Source organism: Anolis sagrei, chromosome 3 (genome assembly GCF_037176765.1).
Source record: "Anolis sagrei isolate rAnoSag1 chromosome 3, rAnoSag1.mat, whole genome shotgun sequence".
Lineage (NCBI taxonomy): Eukaryota > Metazoa > Chordata > Lepidosauria > Squamata > Dactyloidae > Anolis > Anolis sagrei.
The window spans coordinates 51,692,383-51,711,245 of NC_090023.1; the positions used below are offsets into that span (position 1 = coordinate 51,692,383).

The 18,863-nt window shown below is 39.7% G+C and overlaps 1 protein-coding gene across 2 annotated transcripts in view; it reads right to left on the minus strand.

The window, feature by feature from the left end:
- RCSD1 (RCSD domain containing 1) overlaps positions 1-18,631 on the minus strand; it is a 40,021-nt gene extending 21,390 nt beyond the window's left edge. Inside the window, exon 1 of one of the 2 annotated variants that reach the window (XM_060770592.2) lies at positions 18,405-18,631. In XM_060770592.2, coding sequence (XP_060626575.2) covers positions 18,405-18,455 — 51 coding nt within the window. In that variant the 5' untranslated portion in view covers positions 18,456-18,631. Of the gene's footprint in view, positions 1-16,968; positions 17,069-18,404 lie in introns of those variants that run through there. The other variant, XM_067466668.1, reaches the window with a different exon arrangement.
- Positions 18,632-18,863: the final 232 nt, after the last annotated feature.

The following is an 18,863-nucleotide window of genomic DNA, read 5'->3' on the forward strand; positions in this document are numbered from 1 at the left end:
CCAAAATCTTTTCCCACCTATTGCCACTGTCTATGATAATGGAGTGAGTCACCAGGCTTCCAGCCACTATCTTTAATCACAAAGGTTTCTCAATATAGCATAATAATTCCCTACAGAAAAAAATATCTATCAAAATTAATAATAACGAAACTGAGATATTTGCTACCTATATTACTGTGGTGGGTAGTACGGCAACACTACTTGAGCAGATTTCAGCATTGACCAATAAGATAAGGAGTTTCAGGATTTCCTCACAACAAAGCTCCTGCTCCTCCAAATAATTGAATTATTAATTGTTTATTTGGTAAGGACTACTAAGAATCATGGGAATAGTTAAGAATTATAATAAAACCATTGAAACACTACAGACAGATGTTTAACTGTAGATAAACCATTGGTGATGCTTGCATCCGAAAATAATTCGTGAAATTCTGAAGGATAAAAATTGCTCTAGAGGCAATAGAAGCAAAACTTTGAAGTTAGTTACTTTGCCTTTTGCAGCTGAATTAAAGGAAACATCTGTGAACAGCATGAAACCACGATGACGTAAATATTGTCAGATTTTCTTTAAAAGGCATGCCTGCACATAATCAACAGTATTTCTAATATAGAAGAACATTTCCTTCTCTCTCGTTTCTGTAACCTCTTTGCCCAAGCGATATAGTAATTTAGAATAGCATTAAACTATGCTGAAATTCCCATGGCACCCACCAGTTCAGAAATAGAACTCCGTCAGGGAAGTCACCATTCTCTCTTATTAATTTTTCTCATGAGGGTAAATTTGAGTGAAGCCTAAATGTGGATTGCATCAAAAGGAGTACCATATACACCAAGCATGGACAAACTTCAACCCTCAAGGTGTTTTGGACTTCAACTCCCACAATTCCTAACAGCCGGTTGAAGTTCAAAACACCCAGAGGGCTGAAGTTTGCCCATGCCTGATATACACTCATATATATGTTGAGGGCAGTTTGGGGGCCAAACCTATGGATTTTGAAGTGACCCATGAATAAGTCAAGGGTCATTTTGAGGAGGGAAAAGCATTCATGTCACCTTAGGAAGCTTGTCTGTTCTTAATATGAAAAGCATATGTTTGCATTTTAGGTGGATCAGGAATCAGCTGGTTTTCCATGTAAAAGGGAGTAAGTGCACCCAAAGCTTTGGAGAGCTTCTGTTCAACCATTTCAAAGCTCCCTGCTTGAGTGGTGATGGCACTGTCATCAGCATAGATGAAACTCTCTGTCCCTTTTGGCAGTGGCTGATCACACCAGAGGCACTGTACTCTCAATTCACTTCTGACATGATAAATTAATTAATTAAATAAATAACCTTAGGTAGCCAACCACCTCAACTAGCACTGCTTCTTTTAGGGTCTCCTAGGCTGGATTAAGATATTGTCTTTTGCCATGCTACTCAGAGAAGGGGATGATTCCTTTTTTGATAAGAGTTACAGTATTTACATTGACACATGGTTATGTTGGCCCAGGTTTTTTGTGTTATCTTTTGAACTAAAATGTCTTGACCTATGTGATTATTATTATTATTCCACAAAAGAGACTCAAAGCAGCTTACATTAAAAACATTTTGATACAATTAAAATGCAAAAATATACAAACATTAAAACAGAATTAAACATCAATGGCATTAATTAAAAATTAACAGTTAAAATCCATAAAACTGATTAAAAACGTACTCAGAGCTAAAACCGCAGAGATATAGGGTAATTAAAATTATCATTTAAAAAGAAAATGAAAAGTATTGGCATAATATATAGGTCTGCAATAAACATTGTTTCAAGTTTTCAAACGTTCTATTGAAATCCAGGACCGATCCATCTGAGTAGAAAAATATAAGATTAACCAAGTTATTTATTTATTTATTTATTTATTTAGTATTTCGAGCATTTATATCCTGTCCTCACCTCCGAAGAGGGATTTAGGACGGCTTTCAACAGGCAGCCATTAGATGCCAACACAATATATTAAAATCATAATTACAATTAAACATAGTTAAAACAGTTATAGACATTCAATTAAAATCAGTTTGCTGGTTCAAATTGTAATCCAGATATAGGACTGTAATTCCAGTGTACACTTTAGATTATTGTTTCACTAACTGGAAAGAAGAAAGCTATTTACATGTAATGTAAAGAAGAAGATAAATGAAAACATGGCAGCTAGACTAGTTACAGGAGCATCTAGGAATGAGTATATTACACCCATATTAAAGTCACTCCATTGGCTGCCGAGTAGTTTCTCGGAAATTGACAAAGTGTTAGTTTTGACCTTTAAAGCCTACATGGTTTGAATCCAGACTAACTACAGGCTTACTTTCTCCCTTACAATCCTCCTTTTAGGACCCCAAGTCCTCTGGGGGTGTCTTCTCCAGCCAACCAGAAGCCAAGTGGCAACCGTCACGCAGAGGATCTTTTCATCAGTCACCCCAAGACTGTGGAACAACCTGCCAGAACAGCTCAGATGGCTAAATCAGCTGTGAGATTTGAACACACAACTATCTCTTTCCAGCAGGCCTACCCAGTCGGTTTTAAATTATGAATTTTAAATTTACATTTACATTTATTGCATTTCAATCTTTATCCTATGTGTCTGTTTATATGCTGTAATCCGCTCTGAGTCCCCTTGGGGAGAAGGGCAATGTATAAAGTATTATTATTATTATTATTATTATTATTAAAATATGCATTAAATGCATACTCTAAAGTTACTTTGAGGGTTTTTGTGACACATTTTGACGTTTTATTTGATTGACTTTTATGATGTTTTCCCCAAGTTAAGAAACCATATATAATTTAATGTATTGTTGAAGGCTTTCATGGCTGGAATCACTGGGTTGTTGTAGGTTTTTTGGGCTGTATGGCCATGTTCTAGAAGCATTCTCTCCAAAAATTATAACAATAAATAAAGAACAAAACTCAAACATAGGGGAACTCCAGACAAGAAACAATTGGGAACACCTAACCCCCTCTCAACAAAGGATTCCCCCAGGCAGTAAGAAGCCACATCTAAAAACTGTCAGGCCATCAAATGCTAATCAAGGTGGCCAACTGAAACATTCACACCTAGCTCCAACAGGCAAGAGTTCTTTCTCCCACCCTAGACTTTCCACAGATATATAAACCCAATTTTCCTAGTTTCCAAAAGACCTCACAACCTCTGTGGATGCTTGCCACAGATGCAGGCAAAACGTCAGGAGAGAATGCTTCTAGAACATGGCCAGACAGCCCGAAAAACCTACAACAACCCATATATGATTTCTTAAATTAATCATATGATGTGACATAGAATTTTAATCCAAAATGTAATGCGTGTTAGCATTTGTTCCAAAATGAGTCCAGTAGTCAAAAACTTCCAGACAACCATCACTTGAAGTGGGCTATTTTTAGGGACAGCATGCTGTGTACTACATTGTGACCGTCTTAGAGGAATTAATGGGAACTTTGCCTTTAAAAAAAAGAACACAATAGCAAGCAGTGGTGCTGAAAGGGTGTGTATAAACATACAAAATTAGAAATACTTGTGCCTTAGGGCTGTCTCAATTTCTACTGTATAGGACAAATAGTATTACTGGCTTCCTTCCTTCCATCCACAGAAGGCAACAGCTGTTGTAAACACTGATCTCAGCTTGTCTGGATCATGGTATTCTCCACTCTCTGAGGGCCCTTCCACACAGCCCTATATCCCAGAAGATCAAGGCAGAAAATCCCACAATATCTGCTTTGAACTGTGTTTTCTGAGTCCACACTCAGATAACGTGGGCTTTTCTGCCTTGATATTCTGGTATATAGGGCTGTGTGGAAGGGCCCTGAGATATCTCCAATACTATCCTTCCTGCAACATATTTAAAGCTCATGTGTTCTGCCATGTGAAGAAGCATGGATGTCTTTAAAATATCCAAAAGAATGTCAAGTAAAAGATGGGGCGAGTTTGTTTGAAATTACAAGAAAATAATTTCCACCTGAACATTAGGAAGAATGCTTTTATTGTAAGACTGTCTGACAACAGAAAATACTGTTTGAAAAGAGGGGTGTTTTCCTTTTTGAGATCTTTACACAAAGGTTGGATGGGAATCTTTCTTGCTGCAGTTATTCCTTCATGGCAGATTGTTAGACTACTAGATGGTCTTTGAAGCTTCATCCATTTCTAAGCTTCTATGGTTCTGAGTAAAAATAACCAAAACAGGATACACATATTTGGCAACTCCAGTTAGTAGCATACACTTTTATCTCCCAAAGTTTAATTATATTTCTTCCTGTATCTGATAAAACTCCAAATCCAATTTTATAACAATTGAATGAACATGAGATTTATCTTTTGGACTAGAGGTGTATCTACACTGTAGAATTAATACAGTCTGACACCTCTTTAACTCCCATGATCCAGTGCTATGGAATAATGAGAGTTGAAGTTTGGCAAGGTATTTAGTCTTCTCTGTTCAAGACAGTCAGTGCCTCACCAATAATACAACTCCCATGATTCTATACTATGAAGCCATGGCATTTAAAGTAGTGTCGAACTACATTAATTCTACAGTGTAGATGCAGCCCTGGGAAAACATATAACTTGACAGCTTTTATATAGATAAACATGATCTCATCTGCACATTGGATGACAATGCTACATATGATAAAGTACTTGGAATTAGAGAACAATGTAAGATTCTTCATAGTGTGCCAGCTTAGGTACCTGGTGATGCCCAGGTTAGGTAATTTGTAACACTATTTATGAGGGAAAAAATCAGCCTTTGCTTTTGTTTTTAATAAATGCTTCCATTAGAAAATGCTTAAAGATGTAAAGGAACTACTACTCCCAACATCGTAGGTCAATTTCCCACAAACCCCACCAGTATAAAAAGTTGGCCATGTTGGTTAAGTGTGCCAAGTTTGGTCCAGATCTATTGTCAGTTGTGTTCATAGTGGTCTCGATGTTGCTGAACTACAATTCCTGAAAGTATGGGTCAATCCTCCCTAAACCCCGCCAGTATTCAAAGTTGGCCATGTTGAGTGTGTGTGCCAAATTTGGTCCAGATCTATCATCAGTTGGTTCACAGTGCTCTCTGCATGCAGGTTAAGTACAACTCCCAGAAACTTTATTATGAATGATCCCAGAGTACACTGCCATCCACATTTAGGATTCTCCCAACACTGCCAACTTTGAATATTAACAGGGTTTGGAGAGAATTGACCTTGTATGCTGGGAATTATAGTTCACCTACAATAAAGAGTACTCTGAACCCAATCGATGATGGATCTGGACCGAACCTGGCACACACACTCAACATGGCCAACTTTGAATACTGGTGGGGTTTGAAGATGATTGACTTACGATTTTGGTAGTTGTAGTTCACCCACAATCAAAGAACACTGTGAATCCAACCAATGATGGATCTGGACCAAACTTGACACACATATTCAACATGGCCAAGTTTGAATGCAAGTGGGGTTTGGGGGAAAAACCTTGGAGTGTCTATAAAGTATAGTTTTCATTCTTCTGCTGCAGCTTGTCTCCCATGATCTCAACATACCTTTATGTTCACCATCCCCTCCCCGAATTCCTCAGCTCATGAGGCTAGTTAATGAGGTAAATGAAAGCAGAATCGGTCCATTATGGACCGTCCATACAATAGAAAGCTTTGTTTTCTCTTTAAGTAACGTTGGTAACACAAGCAGGATGCTCTCTTTTTTTAAAAAAAGGATTCCCAACAACATAGTTTTTGAATCTCTACATAGGGATACTTTGCAGAATGCTCATGCTTGCATGTATGTATAAGGTAATGAACATTTTTTGTGAAGTGTCTCTTTGAAACTTAAGTATTGACTGCAATCAGTCCATGGATTTGTATGTTAGTTTCCCCTCATAATTGCCAGTAGATGCTGAACACACTGAATCCTAACTTTCAAGTTTGAAGATTTAACTAGTTTACAGAATGAAGAGTGATAAATCAGTCATCCTCAACTTGGACCTTGCTAACTGTTTTGGACTAGTTTCCTGTCTAAGTGGCCAATTATGAGAGTTTATGGGAGTTGGGGAGGGGGAAAGAAAGCAGATTATGAATATCAGATCGAGGAAACCTGTTATAAGTGCTAGCCAATCTTTTATAATAAAACTTGCCAATTATTATTTAAGATTTTTTGCTTTTGTTTAGTATCCACAAACTTAAAATAAATACTTCTCTACTTCTGCTGGAGAAATTATACTGTTTAGTTCAATGGTTCTCAACCATTCTAATGTCGTGATCCCTAAATACAGTTCCTCATGTTGTGGTGACCCCCAACCATGTTTTTGTTGCTACGTCATAACTGTACTGTTATGAATTGTAATGTAAACATCTGATATGCAGGGTGTATTTCCATTGTTACAAATTGAACATAATTAAAGCATAGTGATTAATGATATGGACAATGGATTAAGGGATTGGAATTACTGCCAACTGATTCAGCTCTGACTTTTTGGGAATTGCATTTGTGTGAATTATAGTTCACCAGGCACCAAAGAACATTCTGAACTCCACCAACAATAGAATTGAACCAAACTTGGTGTACAGGACTTCCATGACCAACAGAAAATACTGGAGGGGTTTGGGAAAAATAGACCCTGGCATTTGGGAATTGCATTTGTGTGAATTATAGTTCACCATGTACCAAAGAGCATTCTGAACTCCACCAACAATAGAATTGAACCAAACTTGGCGTACAGGACTTCTATGTCCAACAGATAATACTGGAGGGGTTTGGGAAAAATATACCCTGGCATTTGGGAATTGCATTTGTGTGAATTATAGTTCACCAGGCACAAAAGAGCATTCTGAACTCCACCAACAATAGAATTGAACCAAGCTTGGCGTACAGGACTTCATGATGAACAGATAATACTGGAGGGGTTTGGGGGAGGCATGTACAAAGGATTAGATTTGTCCTACCTTCAGTTCCTGAAGAGCCTTCTTTGCCGCCTGGAGAACGTAGAGAGCTGGGAGCCCCTCGCCCCTTCAGAGGCGGGGGGCACGTGGGGCAAGCGGAAAAGGCCCTCTCCATGGCCGCAGCCATGGCGGAGGCCTTACACTCACCCCTCGCATCCTCCGAGGCCGGAGGGTTCATGGGGCGAGCGGGAAAGGCCCCCTCCATGGCTGTGGCTGTTTGGCTCGCACAGGAGCTGGCAGTCATTTTTTTTTGGGGGGGGGGTAACTGAGGTGGCTTCGCGACCCCCAGAAAATGGCCCAGCAACCCCCTTGGGTAGCCAGGATTTTGATTCGTGAGGTGCTGAGGCTGATTCGGGGAGGGGGGTGAGATTGGGGGGGGGGGGCTGAGGATACCCTAGCAAACCTTTTGTATTGTTATCCCAGTACCCCCATGCATATAGGATATATTGAGCATAGTGATCAGATCATGATATGAATAAACATAAGTTTAAATAACGTACCAGTAAGGTTCTCAAAAGTATTCATTTTGTTTTCTTCATCATCCTATATCCCGTTTTACAACATTTCCCCTCCTTCTCTCCATTTCCCCCTAAACCGGTAACAGTTTACTGCTCTTGCTATACTTACCATGAGGATAGTGTTATTTAATTTCTTATATCTATCTTTCCCCTTTATTCTGGAAATGAGACCCTTCCACCTTGCCTACTAATTCCTTCTTGTTTGGCCGTCCTATAATAACTTTTTCTTTCACTAATATAATCTTGGAGTAGGTAGTCAAGTAGATATTTATACCTTGTGGCTGTTTTAGACATTTTCACGAATCTGTTGTGCAGGATTTACAAAAAAACCAGCTTGTTTGTTTAGCAAGCCTTGCAGATGCTGATTTGTTATTAGTATGCTTGATTTTTATACTTATTTTATGTACCTATATATCTGGGTTCATGTAAACATTTCTCAGGCTAAAAGGGACCCTGAATGGAAAAATTTAAGAAGCACTGATATAGACAGGTTGAAGGACTTCTATGGGAACAAAGTACCGGTTTATTCCCATTCCTTATATCCATCCCGGCGTCTCCTGTAGACAGCCAATTCTCTCACACCAGAAGCAACTTGCAATATGTTCTCAAGTCGTTTCTGACACGATAAAACATATCCTTCACAGATGTGCCACGGATTTGCCAGATTTCGTAGTTTTCCTCTCGTTACCTTGGATTTCAGCATTGTCACAGGAAATTGGTTTATCTGTTACAATAGTCAGTGTATGATTGCTACTTATAGACCTTTCAATTTTGGTGTATCTATGTGCCTTACACCAAGTGTATAACAGATTTTAAAACACAAGGGTAACATTGACATCATAAGACAGGTCTGCCCTCCCCCACCAGAAGGCCTGAAAAACCTGTGACTTGATGAATGCATGTTATGCACTGCCTGGGCTTTGATGAACTTCCTGTTTTGGTGGCTTCAGACAGTCAGCATAATGAGGAGAATCATGCATACATAGATAGACGAAGAATTTTGCAGCCAAACGTTATAATGCGCAGCGTATTCCTGATCAGGGCTATGAACAGTGGTCATGCCCTTTTTTGTTATTTTATTCCTCTCTCACTCTTCTCTCTCCCTACAAAGAATCCGCAGGTTGGGCATCCCTTATCCAAAATGCTTAGGACAAAAAATATTTCTGATTTATGTGATTTTAGAATATTTGTATTTGTACATAATTGGATATTTGGGATATGGGATGTAAGTTTAAACATGACATTCATCCATGTTTCATATCCACCTTATATACAGAGAGAAGTTATTCTCACAATATTTTTAATATATTATTGTGCATGAAACAAAGTTTATATACATTGCAATGAGAAAGCAAAGGTGTCACTATCTTAGCTACCCACGTTGAAGATCTTGGATGTTGGAGAATTTTGGGATATTCAGTTCTGACTAAGGTATCTTTCCCTATCTCTTGGGTTTTTGCCCTCACTTTTAGTAGGGAGATGTTGGTAATTTTTTGTAATCCTTTGGTTTCTACCAAGCTTGCTGATACTGCCTTCATGTACATGGATTGCACAGGGCCGAGGCTTTAGCACAGCAGGTTAGCACAGCAAGCTACAATAAATCTTGAAAACCAAAAGGTCGATAGTTTGAAGCCTGGGTCAGGGTGAGTGCTGACCTACTACCCAGCTTCTGCCAACCTAGCAGTTCGAAAACAAATGTGAGTAGATAAATAGGAACCACATTAAAGCGAGGAGGTATTTTAGGCATGGTGTTTTGATAAAAAAAGGAGGAAGTTTACAAACAAAGAAAAGCTTGTCGGCAAAGAGATGGAGTGATAGTACCACCACCCCTGTAGCCGGAACTGAGCACAGCCTCCAAAGAGGCCAAAAGATGGGAAAGCCTACACACACACACACACACACACACACACACACACACAGTGTGTGTGTGTGTGTAATATCTATCTATCTATCTTATCTATTCATCCATCCATCCATCTATATACTGTATATATCTGTTGTCTTGTCATTGTATAATTGGCATTTAATGTTTGACGCTTATATGTTCTGTGATCCATCCTGAGTTAGAAGAAAGGAATATAAATACTCTAAATAAATAAATAGATTGTGTAGTTTTATTATGTGTATGTATATGCATGTGTGCATACACGCACACACAACTACTATATAATGCCAGCATTGTCTTTCTCAGTATTGTCTGTTTTTCCTGTCAACAGTCCTCCAAAGTCCCAAACACAATTCTTATCTTGCATCACTTCATGAAATCCCTTTCAATTGGAGCTGCCAGAGATTAAACTTGGAACACGCTGAATGCAAAGCTTGTGTTCTCCTCTTTCAGTTTCAGTCATGGCCCCATCCATTTTATTGGACCCAGGGGAGTCGCCTGGAAAATGCATTTGTTCATTTGGATTTTAAAAATGCAACCAGAAAATTTGGGGTTTTTTGCCCTTCAGGAAATATGTAATACGTGTATCTTAGATCTGTGTGAAAATGTTGAGGGAAATGCTGAGGCTGTTCTTTTAAAGCAGGGGTCCTCAAACTAAGGCCCAGGGGCTATATACGGCCCTCCAAGGTCACTTACCTGGCCCTCACTCATGGTCAACCTAAGTCTAAAATGACTTGAAAGCACACAACAACAACAACAACAATCCTATCCCATCAGCCAAAAGCAGGCCCACGCTTTCCATTGAAATAATAAGTTTATATTTATTAAAAATGTTCTTCATTTTAATTATTGTAGTGCATGTAAGTGTTTTTTTGCGCTACAAATAAGATATGTGCAGTGTGCATAGGAATTCATTCATGGGTGTTTTTTTCCAAATTATAATCCAGCCCTCCAACAGTTTGAGGGACTGTGGACTGTGACCTGGCCCTCTGTTTAAAAAGTTTGTGGACCCCTGTTTTAAAGCATTAAACCTGGAGAATCTTGGTTGGTGTGTCAATAGGTAAAGCTTTGGCAAGATGGTTTATGCAGAAAGGATCTCACACAATTAAGATGTATAATAATCAGGGCCGGGAGGGGTTGAAATTTTGGGGGGGGGGTGTTGAAAATTTCACGGGGGTGTGTGTGTTGAAACCTGCCTCCTAGCTCACGCTGAAGCAAAGAGCACTGCAGGGCGCAGAGCAGCCTTCAATAGCTGCAGCTCCGCCCCTGTCAACCACCTCCACCAAGTCTGGCCTCCTTAATGAGAGCATTCAGCACACACGCCCAACTTGGTTGCTTCACTACATTGGCTATTGCTGCAAGTAATGACAGTGTGAATAAATTGTCAATATTTGCTTGAGATAGTCCTTGCAGTTCTGGAGGGACTCTTAATTTTTTGCATCTCATAGACTTAGCATGGGGATTTGGTTAACCAGTTAAAATTCATGAGTAAACCAGGTTTTTTTTTAATCTGAAACATTTCAGGGGGGGGGTTGAACCCCTAACCCCCTCCCTCCCTCGCTACAGGCCTGATAATAATGGCTCCATTACATTTGATTCACACCAAGAGCAACTTAAAGAGCTGGGCATGTTTAGTCCGCAGAAGAGAAGGCTGAGAGGAGACATGGTGAGAGCCATATATAAATATATGAGGGGATGTCATAGGGAGGAGGGAGAAGGCATGTTTTCTGCTGCCCTGGAGACTAGAACATGGAACAATGGATTCAAACTACAGGAAAGGAGATTCCATCTGAACATTAGGAAGAACTTTCTCACTGTTGAGAGCTGTTCAGCAGTGGAACTCTCTGCCTGGGAGTGTGGTGGAGGCTCCTTGTTCAGAGCCTTTTTAAATAGAGGCTGGATGGCCATCTGTCGGGGGTGCTTTGAATGTGATTTTCCTGATTCCTGGCAGGAGTTGGACTGGATGGCCCACAAGGTCTCTTCCAACTCTATGATTCTATGATTCTATATCAACAACCCTCCACGTGTAGCACACGAAAGAGAACTCCAGCCAATCTTGGATCTCTAATGAGCCTACTTGTATGATACAACTATTTAAAGTATTTGCATCACATTTGTGCGATGTTTTGGAAAACAATTTTAAGCATAACATTAGCAGTCAGAATGCTAAAAAAAACTAATTCATCACTATGAGAATGACCTAAATATTAAGCCCTCCTAAAAACTGTAGTGATAAATAGATTAAAGGGCTACACCACAGTACATTAAGGAGATACACCTTTTAAAAGAACAGTGATCATAACCTGCTAATCTCTCAAAATGATTTGAAGGTAAAATTGACTACATTTTGAATGCAGCATGGCTCAAAAAATCTGACAACAAAATAGGACGATCTCAACAGAGAATATATGATTTCATGCTCAGTTTATAGTGAAAGTGGAGACTAATCCTTTTTTTTTTTTTTGCTTGCTATCCTTAACTAGCTGACTATTGAAAGATCATGACTTTTAATACACTTTTAAAAGTCATGATCTTTTGATAGTCAACTAGTTAGGGATAGCAAGCAAAAAATAAGGATTAATTACTACTTTCATTATAAACTGAGCATGAAATTATATGTCCCCATGAATCTCTGTTGAGATTGTCCTATTTTATAATTTCACTAAATATATCAAAAGGTAGGAACACATTATGATTAAGGTTAAACTAACTCTGAAAAATATAGAGTGCAAAAATACAAAATATCTAGAAGGCAATTTCTCCAAATTTTATCTAGGTTAATATGATGACAGCTGGCTTTGGAGTTAACAGGTTAAAAAGCAATGCATAGCAGGATGAATATGGTGGTTTTATTTTACTTAAGGGTGATGGTAAAGGTTTCCCCTGACATTAAGTCTAGTCGTGTCCAACTTGGAGGGTGGGGTGGGTGCTCATCTCCATTTCTAAGCTGATGAGATGGCGTTGTCCATAGACACCTCCAAGGTCATGTGGCCAGCATGATTGCATGTAGTGCCAGTACCTATTGATCTAATCACATTTGCATGTTTTCAAACTGCTAGGTTGGCAGAAGCTGGGGCTAACAGCAGGAGCTCACCCCGCTCCCCAGATTCGAACCACCGACCTTACGGTCAGCAAGTTCAGCAGCTCAGCTGTTTAACCCACTGTGCCACCAAGGCCCCTGTATTTTACTTATCACTACAAAAATAGTGTAGAGCAAACATGGGCAAACTTGGGCCCTCCAGGTATTTTGGACTTCAACTCCCACAATTCCTAACAGCCTGTTATGAATTGTGGGAGTTAAAGTCCAAAACACCTGGGGGGGGGTGTCCAAGTTTGCCCATTTCTGGGATGGATAGTTGTTAGGAATATAAGTCCCAAAACTACTCCCCATCTCGCTACATGCTAACTGAAGTAAACTTCACATAATTCCATAAACTTCACATAATTCCAAAAGATCCTCTGAATATTGCAATGTTGTATTTTACAGGAGGAAAATGTGGCACGTGGACAAGCAATATCAAATTGTGCTCAAGGTGGAAAAGGTTATTAACAAGGAGGAGCATGTGTAGCAGTTTGTTTTTCCTAAGCTGAACTCAGTTCGCTGCAAATGAAATAAGATGGGGACACAGAGGGAAAATGGGAGGAAGAGAAAGAAACAGTAGCATTTTAAAAGCATCTTAAAAATGGCATAACAGATGATTAATTGGGAGTTTTGCTGCCAAATCGGGACTGTTGGAAGGCGTGTGGTGTACTTCTCTAATCAGTTACTGATGATGGTAAATGCATAGATACAATTGGGAAACTAGATCTACAATATCGCTTGCTATGCAAATTCCGTTTTTTTAAAAAGCTACGTAAATGGTATGTAAACAAGGCAAGACCACATCACCAACTCAATTGCTTCCATAAAATAATCCACGTGAGGCTTATCAATGTCATCAGCACATTATTTCTTCCTGCTGATCTAATGTTGATGTTGGGAAACCTCTAAAATATGTGTAGGGTGTAGCGACCTCTGATCAAGCCAAAATAGTTTGGAGTTGCATGAAAGCTAATTAAAATGGTTCTCACAAGGAGAAGCGAAAGTGTCTGTTTCCGTTCGTTGCCTCGATGCCTTAAGCCTAGATCTTCAGAGAAAACTATTTTTATCATTGCACCTGGCAAGGTTATGTAGGCCAACATCTTCTGGCCAGTTTTACCAGATGTAGCTCACGCCTGGTATTTGATGAGAACATCCTTTATTTTAAGGTCACATCTCCCCTTCTGATGGATAAGGATCTATACCTTTAACCTTTCTGTAATCATTCTGCATTTAAGGATTGGGGTCTAAACTAACATGTGACCAAGTATATGTCTCTGAAACTGACATTTTCCATGGCTTAATTTTGGAAATTTCATTCATGTTTAGTCAAAGAAATCAAATCCACTCCCTTATCCTTGTCACCTGCAGAAGTTTAGATATACGTTATAAATTGCTAGGATGAAATTCTTCAAAAAGCTTGTTCTATATTGGAAACTCTTTACATCCTGGTTAATATTTCATTTAGAACGGGTTTTTTCACCTAAATTTGGAAGGTTTTCATATACAGCAGCATTTCTCCACTTGGGGGGAGGGCATGTCAGAGGGGTCACTAAAGACCATCAGAAAACACAGCATTTTCTGTTGGTCATGGAGGTTCTGTATGGAAAGTTTGGCCCAATTCTATCATTGGTGGGGTACAGAATGCTCTTTGATTATAGGTGAACTATAAATCCCAGCAATTACAACTCCCAAATGTCAAGGTCTGTTTCCCCCAAACTCCACCAGTGTTCACATTTGGGCACATTGAGCGTTCATGCCAAGTTTGGTCCATACCCATCATTGTTTGAGTCCACAGTGCTCTCTGGATGTAGATGAACTACAACTCCAAAACTCAAGGTTTTGGAGTCCAAACCTTTCCAGTATTTTCTGTTGGTCATGGGAGTTCTGCATGCCAAGTTTGGTTCAATTCCATAGTTGCTGGAGTTCAAAATGTTTTTTGATTATAGGTGAACTATAAATCCCAGCAACTACAACTCCCAAATGACAAAATCAATACCTTCTGCTCAACCCCAACAGTATTCAAATTTGGGTGTATTGGGTATTTGCACCAAATTTGATCCAGTGAATTAAAATACACCCTGCATATCACATATTTACATTATGATTCATAACAGTAGCAAAATTACAGTTATGAAGTAGCAACAAAAATAATTGTATGGTTGGGGGTCACCACATCATGAGGAATTGTATTAAGTGGTCACGGCATTAGGATGGTTGAGAACCACTGGTCTAGAATGTGATGATTGCCCCAAACAAAGAAAGTATTCACCGTTATTCCTCTATTCTTCTCTCTGGCCAGATGAGGTCCTGCACAGTAGAAGAAAAAGGAGCTATGCAAAATATGCTTCAGTTGTGTTTGCTCTGAATATAAGCTTTATTAGCTGATTTCCACATGTGATTTCTGCACAGCAAATACTATCTTGTGATCCGATTTACTGCTGGCCTCAAAATCAGAAAAAGATGTTATCTTTAGTAATGAGACTTTGCGCTTCAAAAGTTCCTCTTAGCTTATACACATGCCCAATATGTTATCCGGAAGGAAATCTGCAACATGTATCTTTCGAGAGAGAGATTACAATGAAAAACGAGATGGAAAAGAGCCAAAAGCAATAAAACATCTGAGGCTTCTATATGCAATTTCATTTGCAATTGTTTTCTTCTGAAACAATAGTTCATAATGGATGTATTAATCTTGAACCCGATTCTTCTGGGTGTGATCATGTTTTGTTTGGCTGTTTGCCTTTGCTGACTTGTTCGAGGACTTCAGCCTTACCTTTCTGCCCTTTGCTTTAAGGACATCTCTGAGCCCTTCCACACAGTCGTATAACCCAGAATATTAAGGCAGAAAATCCCACAAGATCTGCATTTAACCAGGTTATCTGAGTCCAACTGCCATATATCCCAGTTCAAAACAGAAAATGTGGGATTTTATTCAACTGTGTGGAAGGGGCCTCTGAACCCTTCACATTGAACCATGATTCCCTGCAGCTGAAACCAGCAGAGCCATTGGTGAGGAATGCTGAAAAGTTGCCGCCCAACAACATCTGGAGGGCGTCACCATTCTCATCCTGCTCCGTGATATGATGGAGAGAGGAGTCAGAGCTTTTTTCAAAGGACAGTTCAATGTCCATCTTTCCTTTTTGTAGTTGCTTTTTTACGCATAGTAACGCCACATCTTGTACAGTGAGCTTTCTAATCAAGGATTGTGGCAACACTGCAATCTCCTTTTGTCTAATACACTTCTGTTCCTTTTGAAAACAAGCACACATGCGAGCTTAGAATTGAGTGCTGTTCCTTAAAAGATTTAAAAACAACCCAAGTAGAAAGACTCACAATTTATACATAGCCTAGGAGGCATTCATGTTAGCCTCTTCATCAAAGATCAAGCTAAATAAATGCTTTCATGCTAGAGTTATGCGGAGGAGGGAGAGCGCAACCTGTAAAGAATTAATCAGTTTTTTAAAACCTTTTAAGATAAATCCGAGCATGGCACAGCCACAAAAACAGAGCTTGGCCTCTCTTCACTAAATGCATCACAATCCCTCCCGACAACTGCATTCCACAGGAGTCATAAGAGAACTGAATGTTTTGCCTGAAGGATACACTACACATTAGTTTGGTTTGTCACTTTTGTCAAAAGGGAGGAAAAGGGCAACATAGGTGAAGAGAACAGACAGCGTACAATGAGCAATTATTATGCAATGACTCAACTGTTGACTCCCCATCTACACTGCAGTTTCATTGTGCAGTTTAACTATTGAATTGCATTAAAGGTAAAGGTTCCCCTTAACATTCAGTCTAGTCGAGTCCGACTCTGGGGGGTGGTGCTCCATTTCTAAGTTGAAGAGACAGCATTGTCTGTAGACGCCTCCTGGGTCATGTGGCCAGCATGACTGAATGGAGCGCTGTTACCTTCCCGCCAAAGAGGTACCTATTGATCTACTCACATTTGCGTGTTTTTGAACTGCTAGGTTGGCAGAAGCTGGGATTTACGATGGGAGCTCACACCATCCCACGGATTTGAACCGCCAACTTTCTGGTCAGCAAGTTCTGCAGCTTAATTGTTTAACCCGCTGCGCCACTGTGGCCCTGAAAATTGCATTATATGAGTCTATAAAGCAATGGTTCTCAATCTGTGCATCCCCAGATGTTTTGGCCTTCGACTCCCAGAAATCCTAACAGCTGGTAAACTGGCTGGGATTTCTGCAAGTTGTAGGCGAAAACACCTGGGGTTCCACAGGCTGAGAACCACTGCTATAAAGTAATTCAGTGCAGTAGAACTGCATTATGAAACTGGATTATATGGCAGTGTAGATGGGGCCTGGGAATTTGCTGACACCACCAGACTTAGTTACCAAGATAAACTTGTACAGTGTGAATCTAAAAGTAAAAGGGAGTGACAAAATCTGTCATATGAGGTGATTGTTAAGGTGCAAAATGCTCTTATGTCTTCTTTATAATGAAACATTATAATAGATTGTTCTATTTTTTTTTCTAAAAGCAAATATGAGAGACATATTTATAAACTCAAATAAGACTGCTGCATTTACCTGCATCCAAACCATCAGGTTCTTTTAGTATCTTGTCACACAGTAATCAACCACCTCTCTCCAAGCATCAATCTACAGCATCCAGATCACTATCTAACAGTTATAGAAAGAAAGCATATTATTTGAGAACACAGAAATGTTGGTCCACTCTAACAACTACCATGTCAGACTACACAGAGAAACCACTGAAATCCATAAGCATGTGGACAATTTCAACAGAAAGAAGAAATCCATGAAAATGAACAAAATCTGGCTACCACTATTTAAAATCAGGACAGTAAATAAAGAGCAACACTAAAAAAAAGGGGGGGGAATTCCAGACATTAAACAATCAAGGCCAGCTAATACTACCCAACAAAGGATTCCCCCGGCAGGAAGAAGCCAGGCTTTGAAGCTGCAACGCCAATTGCAACATTCACACTTGCCTCAAGGCGGCCAATTGCAACATTCACACTTGCCTCAAACAAACAAGAGTTCTTTCTCTCACCCCTGACATTCCACAGATATATAAACCCCACTTGCCTAGTTTCCAACAGACCCCACAACCTCTGAGCATGCCTGCCATTGATGTGGGTGAAACATCAGGAGATAATGCTTCTGGAACATGGCCATACACTCTGGAAAACTCACAGCAACCCATATAGAGAAAGTTAAGCTGACTTAAGTCTTGCTGATAAAGCTTCAAAACAGATACCTAAAAAATTAGAGCAGATAATGAATGTTTTGGTTTTGAACGCATAGTTATCTATCCTATTTTTTCCCCTGGCAGCACTGCCATGTCTTTAAGATCATATGTCAGGAATGCATCCAATAAATACCTGACTACCTCCTTTTCATGCTTTACCTGTTGGATTTCCACATTTGGGGTAAAATAAGACACAAAGGCTGTGTGTTAGAAAATTTAAAAAACCAACCTCCTCCATAGGATCATGAGTGACCGATAAGCTGAGCCCTGAGCAACAATGCCAGTTCTGTGAACATACATACAGCTATAACACTCCAAGCAGAAAAAATGAAGCTTAAGCAGCAGAAATATATCTGTACTTTATAAAGTTTGAAACCGAGTGCCTGCATTGTCTCATTCCAAATAGCAGTGGCCAATTAAGCATGCATTCTTTCTTTAGTGGCGACATCAAAAATGAATGAACTTTAAAAAGTTTCTTGGATAGTTTCTGGGGTCGAACACATCAGTTTGACACATATTTAAACATTCGTTGAAGGAGCAAAAATACAAAACTTTGGTATTTCTCCCATATCAGAAACTGTAAACTTAGCTGCCCATAACCCAGAGAACCACTGACATGTAGGGTTAGTGGGCTTAGCCAGTCATTTTGGCTGTTTTGCAGCTGATGTATATTTACTTTTCTAAGTTCCACAAAGAAAAGTGTGGGGAAAGGAAAGAGAGAGAAAGAAAGTTTTTTTGCTGTTGTTGTTACCTCTCTGTTGTGCAGGTGTGGGATGTTCCTGGGAAATCTTTGTTCCCCCATCCCTTCCTCTTTCTAGCTTTCCTCTGTCTGTCTTGTCCGTCAGTGCAAGCCTTTTGACAGCCAGGGAAAGAAAAATAATGCTGACTGCTGGGGAGTGTTTAATAGCCAAGCTTCAGCTCAGCTTAAGGACTGAGAGGAGTCCTATGTGGCCTGCAGAGAGAAGGAGGAAGGCGGAGAGGAAGGGAGGGTGGGGAGGGCGGACAGGGTGGGGGGAGGCAAAGCAATCAGGGTTTAAATTTAGACACCAATCTAAACAGATACTGCCTTTCCCAGAAAGGAGCGCACCAGAAAGACGCACACACACACACACACACAGACACACAGAGGGGGCATAAACTCTTCTGTACTTTGTTGTATTTCCTCATTTCTCTCTAGCGTTTATTTCTCAATCTTCTTCTTCCCCATCTT